This window comes from Vipera berus (genome assembly GCF_964194415.1).
Source record: "Vipera berus genome assembly, chromosome: 1".
NCBI lineage: Eukaryota > Metazoa > Chordata > Lepidosauria > Squamata > Viperidae > Vipera > Vipera berus.
This window is the reverse complement of record NC_138202.1, coordinates 235,650,663-235,675,424: the sequence shown is the minus strand read 5'-3', so window position 1 is coordinate 235,675,424 and position 24,762 is coordinate 235,650,663. Positions and strand designations below refer to the sequence as shown.

Here is a 24,762-nt window from a genome sequence, read left to right as displayed (position 1 = left end):
ACAGAAGATTCCTAACATGAGAAGCTACAATTGAAGTCAATGTGCATTTCCTGTAATTGCTAATCATTCTGTTGAGTTGATATGGTTATTTCAAGGAATTGCTCAGAGATTGCTAATCACTATATCTGCATTCCTTTCTAGGGTGATCGGGGACCAAGAGGTTCACTGGGAGAAACAGGCCCTGAAGGAGAGAAGGTAAGTTTTTAACAGTCTTATAATAATTGAGAAAAATAAGAATATCTCCAGCTGCCAGCTAAAACTAGGGATGTTTGTTGGAATGCAAGTCCAAATATGTCCCATGGGGTTTGTGCAGACTTTATTTCATATAAATGACACAGATTCCACATATCTAAGTGTAAGCAAGTTTATTGCCTTCAACGTGACTTCCTCTGTGATGGGCCAGTGCATAATCAAAATTTGCACGAAAAAAGAACTTAGAAAGCAAAAATAGATGGGAGGTAATGCTGATATCCAATCTTAAGAGTATCTGAAATGTGTCATTTCTTTTGCTTTTTTCATCTCTACTTGTATACATGTCATACAGTATTTTCAACATGCTTTTTTGTCGTTTTTTTTAAATATCTCTTACTTTTAGGGTCCACAAGGCCTTAGAGGAATTACTGGACTTCCTGGGCCCAAAGGAGAAACTGTATGTATGCCATGCTTCTTAGGTATAATAGAATTTATTATTTATATTTCCAACAAATTTAAATTGCCTTACAAGACCAGGTAAAACTGTGTGTGACTTAAGTATACGTTTGTGACTTACATGATACCAGTGTATAACATGCAGTACTATTTCTTCTTCAAGGGCTTACCTGGAGTTAATGGCCGTGAAGGTATACCTGCCATGCCAGGAGCAAAGGTACTTAGAGTAAAATTAATATATCTGTTCTAATTTAATATAGCCAAGTGGGGACCAGGAAAATATTATGGAGAAGAAGAGCAGTTAGATGAATTAGTATGAATAGGTTTCTCAGCTGTTAGTAATATAGAGCCACCAAACTGAAAGGCTGTAACAATGGCTGGTGCCTTCAGAACCTGAGAGTCTATACAGGCCAGTGACAGCAGATGCATCCTACTTTTTATTAGTTCACCAATCCAAAGTTCTTCTTTCTTTTCTCAGGCCAGCTTTTCCTGCCAGAAGACCCTTTATCAGCCATAAGAATTAAATAGTTCATATACCTGTATTCAGAGAGCTGTTTGGGGTACTTCTTAAGGGACCAGGATACAAATAAGGAGACTGTAAATGTTAGGCACAGGCACAAAGCCAGCTAGGTAAGCTTGGGCCAGTCACTCTCTTTCAACCCTAGGAAGAAGGCAATGGCAAGCCACTACTGAAAAACTTTGCAAAGAAGGATATATATATATATATATATATATATATATATATATATATATATATATATATATATAGATCTTCGGTCATTCGGGTTTCCTCCCGCGTAGAACTAAAGGTGTAGGTGCAACGTTTCGACGGAATCCCATCCGTCATCATCAGGCTGGTGGCTTTAGCTTCCTTCTTCTGGGAGAGGCTAAAGCCACCAGCCTGATGATGACGGATGGGATTCCGTCGAAACGTTGCACCTACACCTTTAGTTCTACGCGGGAGGAAACCCGAATGACCGAAGATCCACATATAAACACCCGCGAAAACCTCAGAAAACACACATATATATATATATATATATATATATATATATATATATATATATATATATATATATATATAATATATCCTATTATGTTCTCTCTCTCTATATATATACTGCTCAAAAAAATAAAGGGAACAGAAAATAAGACATCCTACTATTAAATACAGTACATTGTGTTGTTTAAGTGTTCCCTTTATTTTTTTGAGCAGTATATATCCTACATATGCTCTGAATATAGTAGATATTTAAGGGGGAGAATACATACATACATACATACATACATACATACATACATACATACATACATACATACATATACTGGATACTGAAGACCAGAGATGGAAATGGTTGTTTTTGTGCAAGAATCATTTAGCTAAAAATGGTCCAGGTGAAATACTGAATAAGCCAAGTGTTACCAACTAAAGACAGAATGGTGAGGACTCTGGCTCACAAATTCCACACCAAACAACTTCTTCTTCCAAATATATGAGGAACATTCTCGAGTGGCATTTCTACTCCCTATCTTTACAGAGATGAAATAAGGAATGCAACAATTTCTGATGGCAAATATGATTTCATCACATAATGCTTATTAAGTATCAGAACCTGGTTTCATTTTTCATATTTAAACTTGCTACGTTTAGGCCAAGGTGGGCTGAATACTATAGGGAAAAAAAATGGAAATCAAAAGAAATTAGTGAGGTATTTTTTTAATTTGGTAACCAGTTTTCACATTAGTTTTATTTATTTTTTTAAAAAAGCATTCTGTATTTGATTGATCTATCTTATTCTGTTACCTGTTTGATTGTTGCTTGTCTGCCTGTCATGTATACTGCTGTATTGCACACTGACTCCTGGGAAAATAATGAAGCATGAACCAAAATGTTCCTGGTAAACCAAAAATTAATTTTATTTAACATGGAAATATCCATAGTAACAGTTATTAATTTCAACAATTCATAAATTAATCAGAGCATCCTATCATCATCAAGTAGAATAAAATCATCCAATTAACTGCTGAAAGGTCTCCAGAACAGCTCCATTTTCTGCTTAGTCTCCTTGAACAGTCAAAGAAGAAGATAGGATATAAATCAAATACATGCATACCAGAATACGTGCTGATGGTAACAAATATAGATGGCTTTCAGAGAAGATTTGCCAATTCATGGAAGACAGAACTACAGATGCCTACCAGCCTTTATAGCTAATTGGAACTATTCTGGGCAGAAGTAGATATATTTCCAAATGAGAAATGATTCTGTGTACTAAATGCAAGGAAAACCCTCTCTCTGTATGTGACCCAGTTGCTCAAAGCCAGACTGCGTGAAGACAAATGTTGAAAGTGGTGTCACTTGGGTGTGACTAATGGGATCTTCATGTACACAACACAATGATTCAGAGAAGATCAGTATCACTTGAGTCTGACATATATAAATGATATTTCCTGCACAAGTTCACCTCTCTCCATTTATATCTTTCTAATTAATCCCCTGCAAGCATTTACTTCCTGAGACAGGGAAATGCCTGTTTCTCTAGCTTGCTCAGTCAAAGTAGCTCTCCCTTTCTTAAGATGGGTATGAAGGGTTTGCTCCCAAAGAGTTAATGGTGGATCCATGCCAGTGAAAGTGTTATGTATGGGGCTTAAGCAGTAGCTCAGCGTACCTGGCAAGGTATATAAGGGGTACAGGTAACCCCCTTTGTTCAGTACAGTCCTACCCACAATAAAGAACTGTTGCTGTACTCATCTGCCTGCTGTCTTCCATGCAGTCCAGAACCCACTACATAATAGAAAGTCCTAGTGATTGTCACTCATGCAGTGGAAGATATGTGTCTAGCTACTGCTTTCTTCTGTTTGTCTTCCTTTTGTGACAAGTATTATACATACTTTCTGTCTAGTCTAGATCAACGTTTCTCAATCTACGCTGGCTGGAAAATTCTGGGAGTTGAAGTCAACGCATCTTAAAGTTGCCAAGGTTGAGAAATATTGGTCTAGATACAGGCATCTCTTAATTATTATTTAATCTACATACTAGGTTACATACTAAATGAATACTATCTGCATTCTGTTTTTGTTTTTTTTACAATGTCTTTACTGCTCCCTTAAAATGACCGTTTGGTGGATTACAAGCACTAAATAAAGATTGAATTATCAAGTGTTAGTGCATAGAGTAGAACAGGAGTCTTCAAACTTGGCAACTTTAAGACTCGAGGACTTCAACTGCCAGAATTCTGGGAGTTGAAGTCCACGAGTCTTAAAGTTGCCAAGTTTGAAGACCCCTGCAGTAGAAAGTCCATATGTCTTCAATATGATCTTTCCAGAGGCAACTTCCTGCCTGTTTTGAAAATACAGAAGTACACTCGATAGCCTGTTCTAGCAGGATGATGTTTACATGCTGTGTCCTTATTTCTTGGGTGAATGTTGGTGATTTACTTTAACTGGATCATTTACTTAATACCACATTTAAGGTATGTGGCAGGGATGGTATTTGCCAAAGGTAGGAAACCTATTTATATCCTTACTATACAGCTTTGTATACCATGTAAGCAGATGGCTTGATTCTCTACCAAGATTTCTTCGGAGTTCACCTGAAATACGAGTATTTTTTTTTCAGGGTGAACAAGGCAAACCTGGACCTCCAGGTGATACAGGCATTCAAGGAATCCCCGTAAGTGTTTTCTATATTTTTTTGCATATTTAAAATGTAAACAAAGTTAAATTTCAAAGCTAACTAAAACTGGATGTTTATTGAGCCAGATTTTTTAAAATTTTAATAATCAAATTGCATGCTTATAGTATATGTATACAGTGGGAAAAAGGAAAGGCAATCGTTCTTAAAAAGTTAATCAGTCTGGCAAATTGCTCAATATAGTTCAAATAATGGAAAAAAACCTGGTAAATTTCTGGCTGATTACTGTGTTGGGTGGAGCAAATTGCACACTAGGTACTACCTTGGGAAAAAGTTGATGAGGGACAGATGTTTTTAGGGAAGATCAGTCAACACTTGAGCAGCATGATGTCCTTGTAGAAAGATATGTCAATTGTTCTTGGGTATGTTATACATTACATTCAGCTATTCATCGAGACCGCTTTTAATTCAATCCCCAAAGGCAGTCTGGGAGAGAAATTGGTGGCATCCTTCATCAATTGTTGATCATGACGGTAATTTAGTACAAGTCCAAAAATGACATTTTTACTAACAAAAAAAAAACCCCTCAAAGGAATGAAATAAGGCAGTATCTTGGCACTTTTTAATTTCTACAGTAATTCTTTGATGCAAGTCCAGGCAAAACCAATAGATCAGTGTCACTCATTTTGCACGTTGACCATGCAACTCCTTTCTGTAAAAACATAAGAGGCTGAAAAGGCAAGTCAGCCACCCTGAGTGGGCTGCACCTAATACTTAGCAATGACCCAGCCATGCCCACTCACCCACGCCCACCTGGTGGCACTCAGATGGCCATACCTTCTCGGTCATACCCACCTGGCTACAGTGAATTGTCCCATTCCCTTTTGGGCCAGTCCCTTTTCTCAGCCAACCCCACCTCACAGGGTTGTTGTTACGGGGAAAATAGGAGGATAAAGGAGTATTTGGTATATTCACTGCCTTGGGCTATTTATAAAGTAATAAAGGTGGGATAAAGATCTAATGAATAAATTAAAAAATGAATAGATCTATATTTTGTAAAACTGAGGACCTCCCCTTCTCCCAAAACTCATTAAAGAGCTCTTCTGTGTTCTGTGAAATATCTACCTATGCTGGGTTATTTTGAATTGATGCATATCTGAATAGACACCTTTTTAATAAGTCATTAGGATTGGACATGCCATACATAGGACATATCTATCATTATAATAGGATACATCAATTACCTTGTGCCTATTTATTCTGGATTGGAGCATTCATTTTTCTTAGGTTCCTGGTGAATTTGAGGATATGAAGCCTCATTAATTAATATTTACAGGGTTTCAAGAAAAATGGTTACAAAGTAAAGCAAACTTTTGACGTTTCCATTAAGAAATTTCACTACAATATTTCAAATATTTTCAATATCTGCTTATTTTTTAGGGCTTAGCTGGCTCTGCTGGAGCAAAAGGTGTTGCTGGCCCAAAGGTAAAGCATCCTAGGAAATTTGGAAATAGTCCATCCTCTTTACAGATGGAACTGTTACAGAAAGAAGTGTTTATTTCTTCTCTTGGGAGCCTAAATGCAACAATCTCGTTTACAGTGTCCTCTTTAGAGTGCTGAGCAGAAGGTCGAAGGAGAGAAAGTTTATTTAGACAGACAGCTTCACGGCTGAGCAGAGATTTAGATCAAAGTTCCCACAGTCCAAATTCAAAACACAAGCTTCTTTTCAGGCTTGACTTTATTAATGGGTCTACTGGGATTATCATTTTTTACAAGTTACTATTTTCAAAAACCCTAAAACAGTTACTGACTCTGAATTTTTATTTCCCTTTGAGCCCAGTGTTAGAGCAAGCCAAAACTGAAGTGAGATTTTGTGTGTGTGTGTGTGTGTGTGTGTGTGTGTGTGTGTGTGTTCATACAGCATGCTTAAGTTGGTTAAGGAAAGAACCATTTACTCTGGATATGGGCAATAGGCTAAACTGCGGTAGAAATTAGTCAAACAGATTGGTTGATACGACATGCTAAGCCTGGGGTGGGCAATTAATTTTCCTAAGGCATCACATGAGAAACTGGGACTGTTGGGGAGGGAGGGCTGAACTAATGTAATCTGATTTGATGTACTCAAAGTCCCTCACCTCGACGCTTCAGACTGCTCCAGGTGAGGGGTGGGCACTGTGCAGGTGCAGGGAAGGGTTTTCTCTCCTTGCCCTCCCACAGACAGTAGCCAACTCGGCTTCTTCTCCTGCCCCTATGGTGCACTTATTTACATTTGAATTCTTTTTCCCAATTGACCTCACATGGGATGGACAGTTACAGCCAAAGGTGGTCTTGGGGGGGGGGGGATAAAATGCCTAGGTCTGTACTAAGCCGTAAAAGAAAGCCTAACCAAATTGCATGTTCCACAGCCGGGCTACTGAAGAAGTCTCTCTCCCCACTCTCCCATTGGTGTTGGGGAACTTAAAATGTCATGCAATGGGAGCTGGATTGGGAAGAGCTCAGGATTCACAGCAACTAAGGGCTTATCCCAGTAATCTCACGGTTAAGCTCATTTTGACTTTGCAGCAGTTGCCTTGGGGTCTGGATCTGGAGGTTAGTACCATCGTCCCTTTGTCATGGTCAGATCATTTCCTAGTCTAGCTATAACGTAGCTTTCCATACCTCACAAGGTTGGACCCATTTGGATGGTCTGCCTCAAGCACCTTATGAATCCAGCTACTTTCTGGTGAGTGCTTAGAGATGTTCCTGATAATCTGAGGAGCAAAATCATAGAATCCTTGGTTCCCTGCTGGCAACAGATGACTTGGCCCTGAGATCATTCCTGGTGACCTCTCTTGGCTGAGGAAGCAGTATCCTTGAGGCAGGAGGTCAGTGACTTGGTGTTTCTCCTGAACCTGTAGCCCACACTTGAAGAGTAAGTGGAGGCTGTGGTCAGGAGAGCCTCACCTAGCTTTGGCTAGTTTACCTGGAGTGTGAGAATTTGTTTCAGTAAATCATGCCCTTATAAATACTTGGTCAAACTACTGCAACATCCTGTACGTGGTGCTGCTTTTAAAGACCACTTCAAAATTTCAGTTGATTAAGTTAATGCAGCAACCCTTACATTAGCTTGTACTCACTGGTCAGATAGCATTACACTTTGCTAGTGCTCTGCATTTCTATCGGCTTCCAGGTGCAATTTAAGGTATTGGTATTGACCTATAAAGCTTTTACCAAGCTACTTTCGGGACTGTGTTTGCTTGCATGAGTCAGCCTGACCTATTCTTGTCAGAATGCCCCGCTGGTGGTTCTCCATTTGGAAGTGTTGCTTATCTATGGCAGTGCCAGTACTTTGGAATCATCTCCCATTGGAAGCCAGACTTCATTTGCCATCTGGAAAGAGTGAAGACAGAGCACTTTCAGAAGGCAATAAAGATCTAACAGTTCTTTTTAGATTTACTCTCTGCATCATATTTGGGATATTTGCTTTCTATAGTTTATCTTCCTGGATTTTATTGGATTCTGAATATTTTAACATGTGCATTCTAGTGAAATTACAGAGAAGCTACAAGGGGGTAGAAATGCAATCAATAAATTCACCTGGGAAATTCCGAGGGACTAATAATGTTTTAATCACATTTAAAATAAAATATTCATACAGGGTTAATAGCTATATACTGAGGCTTGGAATAAACCATTTATTAAAAATTCCTTGTTTAGGAAGAGAGACAAATATTACATACCAGACAGCCCATGACCCCTTGAGTCATCATTTCAGAGATATGTCCTTACCAGATTGCTCAAGGGCTTCAAAGGTGATGGAGCTTCTAATGTACTACCTTCGCTGTAAAAATTAGGATACATTCATGTCATAGTCAAACATCAGCACAGGAAATATTTTATGACATTTCGTATTATATTGTGAGCTGTTTTATAATTATTTTTATATTGAAGTACGCATGGTTAGGATGCTGGGATGGAGGTTAGCAAGCCCGTGTTTGAACCTGAAGCTGCCGTGGGTTTGGTTGAGCTCAGACCCTTTGCTCCAAATCATGTTGGGGACCCCCAATTGGGTATCCCTTAGGCAACAGTGATGCCACTAGCTAATCCTTTCAACCCGGAAGTGCTGCAATGTTTTCGACACAAATGCTATGCTATGTTTGTTTCATAAAATATTTTATAAAATTAACCAAATTCAATTCCATCGGAGTCATGGTGACCAGGGAAAGCATGCTGCAGAACCACCTCATTGTCAAGGTGAGCAACCAGGCAGGCAGGCAGGCAGGTGAAAGAAGGAAGGAAGGAAAAGGAAGGAAAGAAGGAAGAAAGAAAGGAAGGAAGGAAGGAAGGAAGGAAGGAAGGAAGGGATGAGAATGTGAGGGAAGGGGGGAAGGAGGGAAGGAGGGAGAAAGGAAGGAAAGAGCATTAGAAAGAGAAAAAGAAGGAAGGAGAGAGGCATGGGAAGGAAGGAAGGAAGGAAGGAAGGAAGGAAGGAAGGAAGGAAGGAAGGAAGGAAGGAAGGAAGGAAGGAAGGAAGGAAGGAATGTGAGGGAGGGACGAAGTAAGTTTTTGGATGGATTCTTTAAATTAGTCCACTTAAGATACTTTTGTTCAAAAACTGTTGCCCTATATATAATTTTGCCCAGTGAAAGATTACAGGAAGGAGAGTTTTAGTAGTATATAGCTATATCATAAATTGTATCTAATATTAGAAAAAGAATGGAGGGCAATTATATTATGACTGTGTGGCCCTTTGGATTTGATATAAAAATAGCACTTTGGAGCACAGAGGGGTGCAACCATTACGCCTTTCTGCAACCTAAAAGCAACTGGGACTTTTTCCAGGAATGTGTGGCTGTCTTCTGCAGCTAATAAAGCACCTGCTGGAGTTGGAATCCAGAGACCTGGACAGCCCTCACTTATGTAAAATGAAAGGAAAGCACACAATCAGTTCATTTAAAGGTAGCGAATGCATTACAGAACTGGATTAAAAAGCAAGTTTATGCATTGTTAGTTACAACAGAAAAACAAAAACTACTCTGAAAAAAATGGAAGATGGTTCAGAACGGTCTAGACATAGAAAAATAATTTGTTAAGTTTGCTCTCAATCTCATTGTAGATGAGGTGGAAACGGAACAGAGAATTACCCTGTTACTCGAACGTATCTCATGTGGTCAAATAAGGAAAAAGTAGACAGAGATGGAGAAATAAAGACTAGTGAAAAAGATTTTTAAATAAGGTGGGCTGGTTAAGTGCCTTATCCTGCCACTGAAATGGCCTGAGCGTGGCTGTTATACTTTAAAGGGGCTAAAATCTTTTTTTCTCCAACAGGGTGATGTTGGTCCTCCTGGGAAACCTGGCTTGATGGGAAATTCGGGCAAATCTGTAAGATCATTTCTATCTCAAGTGTAACCTTTTTTTTAACCAGAAGACTTGCATTTTTTCTTCTTCTGAAATATCAATCTTTAAATATATACTGTGTATTGTTCCTGCAATCCCGCCAATAGGGAGAACAAGGACCACAAGGAGAACCAGGATCCCTGGGACCCAAAGGACCATCAGTAAGTTCACTTGCTTGGCTTTTGGTTTAGACTGAGGCTTTGGATTTTCTGATCCTGGCTGTTAAAAGCAGGGCTTTTTTTCCTCATAGAACGCTCAGAACGGAGTTCCGGCACCTTTTTTGGATGGAACCTTGTAGGGTAGGCAAGGCGGGTTGTATGACATGTGTGAGTTCCGGCACCGTTTTCTTTTACAAAAAAAAAGCACTGGTTAAAAGAAATCACTTTCTGATGAGAAGTAATTTATAAACGGGGAAAATTCCAGAAGTGGTGGATTTACACCCACTCCCTATCCTTGCGAGAGTACCTTTGTTTTGATTTGCATTTATTTTCTGTGTCTTGCTCTGTTTTACTCATCCTCGCTCCCGTCACTATGCAGCAAAACATATGTTAAAAACAAGTTGCATTAAAACTAAGGCACTGCAGTAAAAATAAAGGTGAACTAATTGTCTGTAAAAATCCAGCAACCGCTGAATTAAAATCCCTGGATGGAAATAAATGTCACTGCCTCGCACTTTATGGAATTAGAGGTGATATTCCACAACTGAGGCACGGCCCCAGAAAAAGTTCATTCTCCCTGTTTGTTTGCCCTCAGGAAGCAAAGGGAGGAGACTCACTTTGGGCAACCCTTGGGGAAAATCCATCTTCAATTTTTCTGGACCTCGGTGGATGCGACTAAAAAGGGAAATAAACTTTGAATTTTATTCAAAGGGAGAGAAAAAATGCAATGTAAGGGACAGAACTCAAGCTGAGGATCATGTACTTATTTTTATACCTCTGTAAACCTAAACATATAGTGAGCATTCTTGATCTTCCTGTAGGAAAGTCATTTGATATGTATATCCTTTTATATGGGATGTCCTTGAAATTTACCCTACATTTACAAAATCCACAGTCTATTTGAAGGCAGGCAATCAAGGAGGCATTGGTGTCCATTTATTTTCTAGTCAATTTCCAAGCTGAGCCTTGTTTGAAAAGTGATTCCACATATTGTTGAGATGCAGCACATTACTTCTGTATTATTGTTCCAATCTAGTTGTGTTAATACATAACCCAGGTTAGAATTAGGCTTTCTTGCTGTGCTTCTCATCTGGTGATGTACAACTCACTAGTAACTTTCTTGCAAATGCTACCATGCTGACTAATGCACAAACACAATTTTTGGTTATGGGTCTTGTTTTTTCCATCTCCCTCAAGCAAAGACTGTTTTATACTTCACAGAAAGAAAACCAGGAAAGCTATCTCACAAGGCTTGTCCAGAGTTTGCCTTCGAAAGTAGTTAGGCAGATTATTTGGAATTTTGGCAATCACATTGTACATAATCTGGAAGGCTACAAGGTCATCAACCTTTTCAAAATGAATTTAAAAGCCAAGTTATATTCAATAAATTGAAGTTCAGAATTTGACTCCCACATTCTAGAACAGTTCCCGGAAGCTATGAGTTCTCCAAAAGGTTTTAATTTAAGAAAAGGAGGGAAATATGAAATACATATATGTTTGGATAGTAACTATATTAATTATGATTCATTTTAATTAAATGCAAATGAAATCCAATCAATTATAGTTTTTATTCTGGCCCTGTTTTGTTTTGTTTTTTACTTTTCAATGCACAGCTTCCAGTTTGCAGTTCAAAGGCTGAGCATGATCCTTTGACTAGAAAATACTTACATATACTATGCATCGGGCATAGATAAATCTAATCCCTTTAATTTATAATTGTAATGTACATGGACAGCCAGTGAAATTGCAAATGATCATTGTAGGAGGGCAGCCATGTTAGTTTATAGCAACCCCAAATCAAAAGGACTTTGATACCCTTTTCAGATTAAACCCCTAATATTAAAAGGAATAAGCTTTTGTGAGCTACAATTCATGTCATTGCTGTATCTTATGAAGCAATCTACAGCTCCTGAAAGTTTACAGTATGTCTTTTAATAATATTTCATGACATGAAAAGGTGCTATCAGACTCTTTCTGAGTTTTGCCTAATAGTGGCTCCCCAAAAGTAGTTTGAAGAAGCAGGATAGGAAGAGTATCTTATGCCTTTGAAATTTGGTTTCGGAGAAGACTCCTGAGAAGACCACGGACAGCCAAGAATGTAGAGCAATGTATCATTGAACAGGTCAACCCTAGGTTCTCATTCAAAGCACAAATAACCAGGCTCAAATTATTTGTCCAAATTATAAAATCTAGCTCTGGAAGTGGAAGGAAAGAGAAAAAGAGGATGACCAACCACAAGATGGATGGACTCAGTTACAGGCAATGAGTATACTAAGGGACCGTGATGGGACACGTGAAGGAACAGGTTAGGGATAAATCTTCTTGGAGAAAACCTACCTGTATCGTCACTTGGAGTTGAAAATGACTTGGCTTTTCACATAATCAATCAATCAATCAATCAACCAATCAATCAATTGAAAGTAGCTACCTTGCAAACATTTTCCTATATAGTGTATCATGACTCTTGCAGGGACAAATTCTCTGGGCCTCCACAAGAAGTTGCTAAATAGGCATTTATGGATGATGATGATGATGATGATGATGATGATGATGATGATGATGATATTATTATTATTATTATTATTATTATTATTATTATTATTATTATTATTATTATTATTATTATTTGCAAATGGCATTCCTCAAGCAGAGAGTCATTTCAGATGCGATAGCAGAATCCTGCACTGCTTTCTCCAAATTGCATGCCTTTTCAGCAATTAGTCATGTACAAGAGCAGCCCCCAACCTTTTGGGCACCAGGGACTGGTTCCATGGAGAAAGGTTTTTCCGCGGACAGGAGGGGGCTTCGCTTGTTTGCGTGGCCTGGTTTCTGGCAACCCTGATGTAGTATAACAGTCTCAAGAAGCTAGTGTGACTTTACATACGGTATATCTCTGTGCATTGCTACTAAACCGTTTCTTGGAAGAGTTGCAATATGAGCTTTTTTTAAAAAAGCATGTATGCATTTATTAGCTATCTCTCTTATTTAATTAACTATATTATTTTTGTCATATAATTGAATTCTAGGAGGGGGGGTTTGCAATAACTTTCTTTTTCCCTATTGTGCTTCTTTGTGCGATGAGAAGTCTTTAAATTGCTTGATTTTACTGAAATATTTACTATTACTCTTCCAAAGTGAGCAATTTGACATCAAGAAATGTAGCTATTTCTACTTCAACAATATTTTTGTTTCCCAAAAGGGTAGCAGAGGTGAGCCAGGCCCCGCCGGTCCTCCAGGGTCACCAGGTAAAACGGTAAGCAGGCAGTCTTGACTTTCACCACACGAGTTTGCTTGGTCAAGGGTTTGCGTTAACCAGGTCATTTCTTCAGGATGTGAAAAGACCAAATGTGAATAGGGACCATTGTCAGCTTCATTCGTTTCAGCTCGCGGCTCAATTGCCCCATCCATGATTTAAACTTCCTAAAAAAAAAAATCTACTTTTTTTTTAACTAACTTTTTTTTTTAACTAACATTTTTATGTGTTAGTATCAGAAGCTCCTTCCCTCCTTGCAGAGCGAAGTTAGGTTTTAATATTCACATACAGGAATGCTGAAAGGCTACCTTTTTTTTTTGTTTGCTAGTAGTTACCCAGCATGAATACCTTCTTTGAAACTATTCGGATTTCATTTGCGCGGTTTCTGCTGGGAGGCCAGTTTCAATATTCAGCCTCTGAAAGAATTCTCTGTTAGAAGGGAATGCGCCCTAGGCTTGGGTGGGCTGTAGCATTTCCCCACATCCATAAAGACCCCATTGTTTAAGCAGATTGATAAGATCAAGAAGGTGCTGTTTCCTGAAGAAGCAAATCACAACAAAGCACGCATTCATTTATTTAAACCATTTATATAGCCATTCATCTTCTAGCCAACTCCAGACTTCAACCCACCCTACTGTTTTGAATGAGATGCACAGCCAGCTGTAAGGAAGGTCTAATCTGAAAACCGGTGGTCTCTCTCAACTCTCCCTTTCTTCTGTGTAAAAGTGCTCTGAAGCCCCTGCCATTTCTGATTGCTTTCACAGGGTGCAGAAGGAGACCTTGGACTGCCAGGTTTACCTGGTCCCCCGGGACTGCCAGGTGCTAAAGGCAATAGGGTAAGCAGATGCAAGTCAGAGGATGCTGCTCACTTGACTTTGTGCCACCTTTAAATCCACCGGAAGGGGAAAAAAATGGAAGGTTATGAAATTATCGTATCAGGTTTTCTTTGCAGCGTTCCTTGAGAGTTATTGTACTGTGTAATGAAAAGATTTTTTTCCCCCTTTAATTCCCCCCCCCCCCGGTCTATTTCTCCTTTGCTAAATATTGACAGAACGATTCATCTTGCTGTTAGCGAAAGAGTCCTTAGTGTAAACCTTTCAACGAGAGAAATAAGCCGAAATATAGCCTTTGTTGGTTCTCACTCTGTGTCCTTCCTAAAGTACTGGCTGCCTGGTTTGGCACCTGAGCCAAATTTGGTTCAAGTCCCTTCCGTCCTCTTCTGTCATAATTTCAAACCACTGATAATCCTTTGTCCCACCTTGCAATTCTTTGTTTCCTGTACGACTAGAACCTCTGTTGTTGCAAAGGTTTTTCAGATAATTGTTTTGTGGAATTTACCTTCTGTTTCTTTCCAGGCTTCTACAGGTGACCTTTCTGTTTCTGAAGTGTGTTACTCTGCAGCATCTGCAGAGGGGCTGTGGGGGATATCAGAGTACTCTTAGTGATGTTGCAGCACCACAGGGGATGCCCCGCCCATTTTCTATGTGTGCTGTGTCATCACACACATGCCCTGAAGATGGTGCTGTGATGCTGCAATGCTACTTCCACTGTTCTGAGGAAAGCAGTGTGACTGACAGGTGCTGACAGCAGAGCTTAGAAGAGTAGAGTCCCATCCTTCTATTTCAGACATGTCAAACACAAGGCCCGGGGGCCAGATCTGGCCCGCGAAGTGGTTTCATGCGGCCCGTGAAGCCATCCTGGAAACAGTGAGGGAACGGCCCCCACTGCCTTGGCCCTGGCCCAGAGACCCTCCTTCTTCCAGAGACCCTCAGATCTGTCCCACTTCTGCCCAGGCCCCCATAGGCACCCTTGATGCGAACGATGTAGAGCTGGCCATGCCCACCCAGTAGGCCATACGCACTCTAGCCACGCCCACCCAGTAGGCCACGCCCACCCAGGCCATACCCACCCGGCCCCCTGAGGGCAACCGCAATGCTGATGCGGCCCTCAATGAAATTGAGTTTGACACCCCTGTTCTATTTGCAATCCAACCTAATTTCAGATGATCGCCTTCATATTTTCAATGCCTAATTATTTACTCAGCTATTTTATTTTTTAAAATGCTTTGTTTTGATCCAATAGACAAAATGATAACGTTCAGAAAGACAAAGCCAATTGGATGGACCTTGGGCCATTCATTCTCTCTCAGTGTTAGAAAGAAGGCAAGGGAAAGCCACTTCTGAAATTTTACCCCCAAACTGCAGGAATTTGTCCAAGCAGTCACCAGGAGTCAAGACTGATTTGAAGCCCCCCCCTTTCCCCTCCTCTCCAAAAAACAGCTATTATATTGGCAGAAGAAATCTGCTTTGGAAGGATTTGTACATGTAGGAATGTGGATAATAGTTTCTGTTTGCCATTTGCTAGTGCTAGCTAGGTCTTTCCATGGCAACAATGGTTTTTGCAGTACACACGATTATTTTTTGGACTATATTTTGTCTACCATTTTTCCTATTGATATTTTCCCCCGATGCAAATACTAATTGGGATCACTTATGCAAACTGTTATATTAGTACACTCTAGGACTGAACCATTCACTTGAAGTTCTTTGTGGAACTTGATTTTTTTTTCCTTTTCTTAATCTAATCTTAGCACACTGGTTATTTCTTCTTTCCAAATACAGGTCAGTGTAGTGGAGAACTGTAGGCAAGGAGTCACAGGATGCAGGGTGATGAGGCACAAATTACCTCCACTTTGTCTGAAACATGTCTTCTCCAAGCCTATTTCAAATATGTCAAATCTATCACTGCAGATATATTTGCCACTCCAATCCCTGACCACAACAAAAGAACTCCAGCAGCCAGCCATGCTGTTACAATTCCAGACATGCAATTTAAGCAGGATATAGTTTACTGCCTTATGGCTTAACTTCCAAGGCACCAATTGTGTGGATCTATTTTGTATGGCTAGTCTTGATCTTTGAGTAGAGCAGTTCATGCACAGTGACAATCACAGGTTGCCATTTGTAAGCCAACATTTGTTGCTGCACATGTCCCTGACTTTGGTGATGATTTTTAAGAACCTGTTAAAGGATTCCATTTTTGTCCCATCTTTTTGGTTTGGGGATATGAAAGTTTAACATAAAATCAATATACGTTTGCCATATACATTTTATCGGATGTTGGTTATGTTAGGGTTCAAATTTCATTCACCACTTGTCTTATGTTCTCCACCTATGATACAAGATTTAATATATTTGGGTCAGTCATCTAGTTCAAGTCCATTATACCCTCACAGATATTTTATTTGAGGATGAGAAGCTAATTATTCACCTTTGTCAGAAATACTTGTGCATGTTCTCTAATATACTACAAAACCAGATTGAACGTATGGGAAATCAGCTATTGGCTAGGTCAGGTCCAAATCACTGGAGAGTAACCAACAATCATCCACAACAGATCCCTGTACAGTTCCCACAATCCAGTCTTGCCAATATTTTGGTTTAGCAGCGTCAGTATAGTCTATAATGTTTACATACATGTTCTTGCAATGTGCTGGTTCTTTCAGCTTTAACAGTGCATTATATAAAAAGCAGTGCCACTATTGCTTTTTTTTTCTTAAATAAACAGCAAGGTACACAATCTCTTGGAAACCTTAGCTAGTAGTAAGCACTGAATATTTTTTTATTTTTGATTGCTTTCCTTATTCATTAGTACCTTTTATTTAGGCCTTACTGCTGCTCAGCAGCTATTGCTATCTGTTAAAGCTAAGAGAGGCAACAGGTATGCATGAAACCATTATTTCATATGTCTCTAATATAAAAGACTGCAGATTAATTTGTCAAAACAAAGACTATTGGGGAGATGGCAAAGAGGAAAGCAGATTCTCTGCCATCCACCCATTCTTTCCACAAGCCTCTTCGCTTCAGAGCTAAGCAAATTTAGAAGAGTGGTTTTATTCAAAATTCTATTTTAAATTTCATTTTGTTGTTTGATTTAATATTAGGCTCTAGGTGTTATTAGCATGAAAAGTTCTTGTTTTTACAAACAAAATTTTTAAAAAAACCCTATAATGGAAACTCTTCCCTATCTGTTCTGTAGAACTAATTGTTCCCCTGTTGCCAGGCTTGTCTAAGAAAAGGCAGGCAAACATTTAAAGAAAAAACTTGACTTAGCATGAAGCTGGGATAGATAAGAACCTTCACGTCTTCATCTGCATCTAATGTCTGCTATGCAATTGTTAAAGCTGAGCCTTGGAAGCTGAAAAATATTTCTCCTAAACAAAATTCAATATATTCTGCAAACTGATTTAGTAAATCTCTCTGGTAGTTTAAGTAAGTGAACCAAGCAACACAGTGAAGATCAGTGGGATAGGCATAGACATAAACGAATATAGGTAACAAAGTACCTAATAAAAATGGAGAAAAGGATCAGTTTTGACATGAAATTAAAAGAGAAAATGATGAATGAGAAGGAAAAGGCTTAACTGAAAAAATATAGAGACATATACAGGATTATTATTATTATTATTATTATTATTATTATTATTATTATTATTATTAAAAAACTTTAAACGTGCCCTAGATAGAAAACAAAAATTAGTTGCAGCACAACTGATTACAGTGTTGCTATCATGATTATCGCCCCAGACCAGTGATGGGATTCAAATATGTCAACAACCAGTTCTCTGTGTGGATGCTGCTTCCGGACGTCCATTCTGGGCCTGGGCAACAAAAAAGTAGCTACCGATTCTGTCGAAGTGGTGTGAACTGGCTGAATCCCACCACTGCCCCAGACCGTCGATTCTTTACAAATGCAGTCATTTCAAACTGCATGGCATTCCTGGAGAGAATTTTTCCTATACATTGATTGAAATGGGCAGTTCCAGATGCCAGAATGAACCGACCTTTGGAAGTGCCTCAACCTTTGCACTGAATGGGGACCTTGCTTTTAGGAGAGTTTTCATTCCAGGGGGCATGACAGTGTAAACACGTGGGTGTGGTTTAAGATGATAAAATGCTAAGTATTTATAGAGCGTGCTTTTGTGTTTTAATGTTGAATTAATATTCCATTCATGTTTTGGGTGATTTGGTAGCAGAGCGCTCTAACAGTCAAATCATACATTTTCATTTTCTAAATACAGACCTGACTCACTGTTTAATTATTAGGCCACATCTGATGACTTTGTGTTTTTTTATTTTTAATTTGCATTTAGGGTTCAGCTGGTGGGCGAGGGCCAAAAGGAGCACAAGTGAGTATATAAACTTGCACGGTCCATTTATTATCCACCCTTGCCCAAAACTCTGGAAAGTATATAATGCCTGTTTACAATCTAGGCTTGTCTCTCTCTTTATATCACAGGGACCTGCTGGGGGAGAAGGAGAGTCTGGACAAAGAGGCGATCTTGTAAGACTCAATGTTCACTCCTTTCAATAGAAAATATTCAGGCTTAAGGCACAAAAACCCTATTGTGTCCTTTAGTGTGACTAAATTGTTCAAGGAAACTGTTATTGCAAACACTGCGTATTTCATAAAGGAACCCTTTGGTAATATAGCAAAATGTTAGGAAGGGATTTGCAATTCATAGAACACTCTAGATGCAGTAAAGTCACAAAGCTTTCCACATTTATTATTTATTCAATTTATGTGGTGGTGTGATTGCAAACAACTAGACACAGCCTCCAGAAAGGACTAAAGACACATCATCGTGATAAATAACAGACACAAATGCCATTTGACCTTAGGTCAGGGGTAGGCAACCTTGACTCTTTTATGACTCGTGGACTTCAACTGCCAGAATTCCTGAGCCAGCATAGAAATCCACGAGTCCAGTAGCCCTGGACTAGGTTATGGTATTCTTCTCAAAGAGAACAAGACCAGTAACCTTCTCCAAATCAAGAAATGTGAGCTGGGTTCTTGGTCCTTCTTGCTCTGTGACAAACTCTTTGCTGAACTTGGTGACAGTCTGAGAACAACCATCATCAACACATCTCTTCCTTACCCAGCAGTGCATGGCAAATTTGTTCCACAAAGCAGCACCTCATTTATGTGAGTTGGTTAGCTTGGAACCCCCCTCCCCTTCCCCCAAGTGGGAGCTTGAAAAGAAGTTTCCCTCTTCATTTACAGATAAATGCATGAATCAGTTTAGCAGCCCTCAAGGCCAAGGTAGTCTTCATTGCTTTATTCTCAGGTGCTATTTCCATATTTCTTTTATAAGACTTCCTGCTGAGTATGATCTTTCCAGGACTTTCACTCATTGCTGGCTGTCCTGCCTTAGAATTTCTGGGCCACAAAAGCTGCAATCCTAGACAGGGCTGAGACTGGGGGAGACACGAACTAACTGGTCTGCACTAGCTGTTTCTGATACAAAAATTTATTGGGTTTCATATTTTTGATTGTTGCAAAGATAACCTCAAGCCAAGAATGCTCCAAAAATATACCTTGAATTTGACATATAAACATTTCTGTGTAGGCGGAAACTCAGCTAAGGTGTAACTGAATATTTTAACTTTAAAATGTGTGGTGGAGTTTGTGGTTATTGCTTTTCATCCTTTTGAAGCATCCCACTAAGATTTGTCCTTTCCTGTAATTGTGATAATACCTGTACAGTATATGTAGAAAGAATCATATGGAATTGATTATATGTCAGACAGCACATATCTATGCCATCCTGACATCATTTATCTTGCTTTGTTAGGGTGATGCGGGTTTGCCAGGCCCTAAAGGAACTGTAAGTATGATGAACTGCAAGGTTACTGAAAATCCAAAACATAATAAATCAACAGAATGTGGCAAAAAAGAGGGTAGTTGTTTGCTTTCACAAATATGTTAAAAATATTCTGTTCCCTAAGGAAAGAAGTTAAGATGGTACAAAACAAAAGTGTGGATTATTCTCTAGAGACTTTTCCAAAAGTGAGAAATGTGGAGAATGGAGGAGGGATGAGCATGTAAAAATGAAGTTTGTTGTATATTTGGTTTGGTAGGCATAAAGCAAGACGAGGCGTTGTAAGCAGGAACTGATTTATTCAGAAGTTAACAGGAACAGAAGCAAAGCAATAGCTGCTGCGCAGCTATTTATGCAGTTGGCCACTAGGTGGCAGCCAATAGGTTTGAAGGAGGCATTCTCCGCCTCAACCTATGGCTCCGCCCTCATAGACAGTTAGTCTGGCCCAGACAGTAACGTTACCCCATACATACAATAAGGAGCAGCAGTTGACAATACATGTGAAATTAACCCAGCATTCAAGCCAATACATTACAAGGTTGGTAAACAATAAAAGCAAATAAAAAACCTGGGAAAGGAATGAAGGGTTTAGAATTAAGCATCGGCAAAGCAGCACCTGTGAAGTCAATTTCTATATAGGGCGGTATCCAGGTCTGCACACCTTCTAGAGCAGAGAGCATCACTGCTAAGGCTTAAACCCTTGGCATCCTTATCCGAGGTTCAGATTTCTGCATGGCTGTGTGTCCAATTGCTTTGCAGTCAGGATGCAACATCTGATCTGGTTTAAAAGATACCGTACTTTAAAATTGTAGTTAGCAGTATCCCAAAATAAACAAGGGGAAGAGTACTGATTGGAACCCTGCCTCTAACTATATATTTTCTCAAGTTGGTTCTTGTTACTTAGATTGCTTTCCACTTTTGCAAATTATCGATTTCATTTCAATATGTGGAAGGTGAAAAATTGAACTCTCTCTTACCTCCATGGTAAAATTCTGATATAGAGCTTTTTTTAAAAAAAAAAATTTTTGGAGTAACTGTTGAATTAAACATTAAGAGATGTTGCAGGTCTTTTTTTAGATAAACTCAAGGGCTTCCACATTTCTCTGGATGTGTGGCGACATGTGCCGGTGGTGTCTGGAGTGGGACCAGCATTTGTTGACTCAGTGGTGTCTGCAGTGGAAAATTATAGTTAATGACATTCGAACAGGCTGGAACATGAAAAGTTAGTTTAGTAACCCACCTTGTCTGAAAGCCATTAGACCTAGTTTCCCGGTGAGGACTAATGGAGAAATATTGTTATATGTTATAAAGTGTTATTTGTCATTATTCATGTGAAGAGAAGAAAAATACTGAAGACGGCAAGAGGATGCCATTTGTTCATATATGACTAAGCAGATATAACGATCTGAATTGGAAAAATGGGCCCTGAATGGTTTAGAATGGGCAAAAAGGCTTTGCAATTTATGTCTGTGAATGGCAGAGGACTATAGTAACCATTCAAGCTTAATAGAGCTTGAATACTAGAGGACTATATTGAATTTCTGAAATACACAAGGTAATGCCTTAGTGCAGGGGTAGGGCAACCTTGGCTCTTTTATGACTCGTGGACTTCAACTCCCAGAATTCCTCAGCCAGCCATGCTGGCTGAGGAATTCTGGGAGTTGAGGTCTACGAGTCATAAAAGAGTCAAGGTTGCCTACCCCTGCCTTAGTGGAACTGAGTTACAATTTGAAAAAACAACACTCTCCTACGTGCTGCAATTACTGCTCTCTCGGAATATTCTCATCTTATCCATTCTATGCATAGTCACCACTAGGGGGCTTTCTTTTCATCTGTGCATTTGAGTCAATGAGCCAGTTTTTCTACGTTGGTTGCAACCATTTATTACATCTGTTGCCATCCACATAGGTAGTCTCCTCGCTGCCCCCAAACCATCTGATCCATATGCGATTACAGATAGTCCTCAACTTACGGCCATTCATTTAGTGACTGTCAAAGTTACGACGTCACTGAAAAGTGGCTTATGATCGGTTCTCTCATTTACAACGGTTGCAGCCATCCCTGTTTTTACGTGATTGAAATTTGGCCGCTGGGCATGTTTTCGCAACAGTGGCAGCCTAGCAGGGTCATGTCATTGCCAGGTGTGTCCTTCCCACTCAGCTTATGACAAGCAGAGTCAATGAGGGGAATCAGATCCTCTTAACGATCATTGTGATTTGCTTAACAACCATGGCCAGAAAAGGTTGTGCAATCAGGCGCGGTCATGTGATGACTCACTTAATGAATCACATTAAGTGGGAAGGCAGTTCTAGTCCCAAATGTGGTCATAAGGCGAGGACTGCTCGTCTCACTTTCAGCTGGAAATCTAGAGAAAGGAGCTAAAATTGATATCATGTGGCTATCTACTGTATTGATAATGAAAACATTATTATAATGCACGAATGCAGGGATGGCATTGTTGAAAGTATTGGCAGGTCAGCAAAATGGCTGTAACAAAATGGGCTTCAAAAAAATAATTCTCCTACCTTTTTTCAGTGCCGAAATATTTAGGTTAACACTGTGCTCCAATGATCCACAGAAGTATCGGCAACTCATCCAGCCACAGAGGAGGTTTTTAGGGATTTGGGTGGCTGGTTTTCCATAAGCTTTTCATGAGAAAGGGGCATGTTTCTTTCAGTGAGACCTGCAGCACAGCACAGATTTGCAATGTGAGTGAGCGAGTGACACATTTCTATAAGGTTATCAAGAAGCACACTGCAGAGATGTGACTTTCTGTCCCTTAGTCCTCACAGCGGCCTCTTGGAGGAGGGACGTTGGGAGATGGAGTTTAGCAACAGCCAAAGAATCACATTCTTATTGGGTGAAAACGTTACTTAATAACCACACAGGAGAAAGCCTGTTCTTCTCGTAGGCATTGCATTTGGAACCGTTGTGGCCCATTGCCATAACTTTTGAAAGTAATTCAGCTGCCATGCCTCCTATCCTTCTTTCCCTCCCTCCCTCCCTCCCTCCCTCCCTCCCTCCCTCCCTCCCTCCTTCCTTCCTTCCTTCCTTCCCTCCCTCCCTCCCTCCCTCCCTCCCTCCCTCCCTCCCTCCCTCTGCAGCTTGCAACAATACAGGTAGTCCTCAATTTACAACAGTTCATTTAGTGATGGTTCAAAGTTGTAACACTACTGGAAAAGATGACTTATGACTGTTTTTCACACTTATGAACATGGTCATGTGATTTACATTCGGATGCTTGACAACTGACTTGTATTTATGATGGTTGCAGTGTCTCGGGGTTATGTGATCCCCTTTTGTGACTTTCTGACAAGCAAAGTCAATGGGGAAACCAGATTTACCTAATTACAACTTTATTACTAATTTAACAGTTGCAGTGATTCACTTAACAACTGTGGCAAGAAAAGTTGTAAAATGGGGCAAACCTCATTTAACAAATTTCTCACTTAGCAACATAAAATTTTGGGCTCAATCAATTGTGGTTGTAAGTTGAGGACCACCTGTACCATCCTATTTTCTTTTTCCCCAAGAAGAGAAATAGCTCACCACCATCTCAAATGCTTATATGGCCAAATTCTATCTTATCTGATATTTCTTTCCTTGACAGTAATATTAATAGAATAGAAAAAAAAAATGACAAGCTTAAATGCCCTTGTAGTTTATAGCCTTCGGGTGGTTAAGCTGTTTTTAAATATTTAATATATTTATAGGATTTGTGCAAAGACAGGAGTTTGGAATTGCTTCGGGGATTCATATTGCTTAAATTATGTTTCACTGCACAGATGCCTGTGGGGACAGGGGAAATCAAATGCTACTTGCTATGCGGAAGCGTCTTTTCTGGTTTAAGAGAAGAACCCAGCCTCTATCAAAATAATAATAAAAAAACCCACTGAAACGTAAGGTGCTACATCAGATTTCCAGGTTATTTCTCCCTCCTAGGACTTCTTTCTAGAATGGCAGATCAAAAATAATGTGAAATGTTATGGTGCCATAACAGCATATCAGAAAAAGGTATATAGTCAGTAGTAGGTGGAAATCTACATGTCTGGGAATGAATCTTATAGATTCGCTGGAAACTTACCTTCGAGGAGACAAAAGAAGACAGCATTCATTGCCTGTTTATTCAACAGCCTTCTCATTTAGCAAGCTCACCTTTATCATTGAACAAGGTGTCAAGAGAGTTATCATAAATCTCACGAAGAAGGAACCAGAGCTGTTCTGGTGCGCTAAACTTTAATTGTGGGCCGATTCCTGGAATAATATAAGGAAAGTCGTTTCTACAAGGGATGAGTCTGCTGTTTATTTCTTGCCCCTGTCTTTGTAAGGTTGGGAATCCTGGCGAAACTGGTTCACGTGGGCCAGAAGGAAACCGTGGCATGCCTGGCATAGAAGGACTTCGTGGGCCACTTGGCCCCCGTGGTTTGCAAGGGGAACAAGGGCTTCCGGGACTGCCTGGCAGCCAGGGACCAGCGGTAAGTGACAGCTTCTTTTTACAATGTGAGCTTTGCCCTAGCAAGCGCAATTCCAGCATTATAGAAGAACAGACGAAGGAAGAAGAATGTTTATTTCATACTCCTTGGCTTGCTAGCACGGCTGTTTAGCTATGAATTTAGATTATCTTTTTTTTTTGTCACCGTCCTTGATAGGCTGTGTGTGGAGTGTTCCACCAGTGCTGTTCTAGCTAAAGCAGCACGTTACAAACTGCAAGAGCCTCGAAGACCTCCTTTTTTTTTTTTACCCAAATCTTTAACGTAGCACAGAGATCACTTCCAGAGGCCTTCTGCATCCTGGACAAGGGCTTCTGACAAGCCCCTGCACTGCCATTACATTTCAAGACTTTGAAGCAAAAGTCTGAAAGTGAAGCAATTGTCTGGGTCTCTCAGAGTCTCCAGAAGGATCTCAAGGATCATAGATGGCTTGTGCTTGCAAATGGAGCTTGAGGGTGACTTGGCCCATCTCTCCAGGGAAACGTGACCTGCCCCAGTTGTAGCCTCACTTGAGAACCAACAGTATATTTCTAACAGGTCCG

The 24,762-nt window shown here is 39.8% G+C and overlaps 1 protein-coding gene across 1 annotated transcript in view; it reads left to right on the top strand.

Moving 5' to 3' along the window:
• COL9A1 (collagen type IX alpha 1 chain) overlaps positions 1-24,762 on the top strand; it is a gene marked incomplete at its 3' end in the record, with an annotated part of 92,937 nt that overhangs the window by 54,457 nt on the left and 13,718 nt on the right. Inside the window, exons 22-34 of the mRNA XM_081314266.1 lie at positions 142-195; positions 596-649; positions 812-865; positions 4,268-4,321; positions 5,723-5,767; positions 9,590-9,643; positions 9,766-9,819; positions 13,016-13,069; positions 13,834-13,905; positions 18,222-18,257; positions 18,368-18,412; positions 19,704-19,736; positions 24,059-24,205. Of these exons, the coding sequence (XP_081170392.1) occupies positions 142-195; positions 596-649; positions 812-865; positions 4,268-4,321; positions 5,723-5,767; positions 9,590-9,643; positions 9,766-9,819; positions 13,016-13,069; positions 13,834-13,905; positions 18,222-18,257; positions 18,368-18,412; positions 19,704-19,736; positions 24,059-24,205 (756 nt within the window). The remainder of the gene's footprint in view (positions 1-141; positions 196-595; positions 650-811; positions 866-4,267; positions 4,322-5,722; positions 5,768-9,589; positions 9,644-9,765; positions 9,820-13,015; positions 13,070-13,833; positions 13,906-18,221; positions 18,258-18,367; positions 18,413-19,703; positions 19,737-24,058; positions 24,206-24,762) is intronic.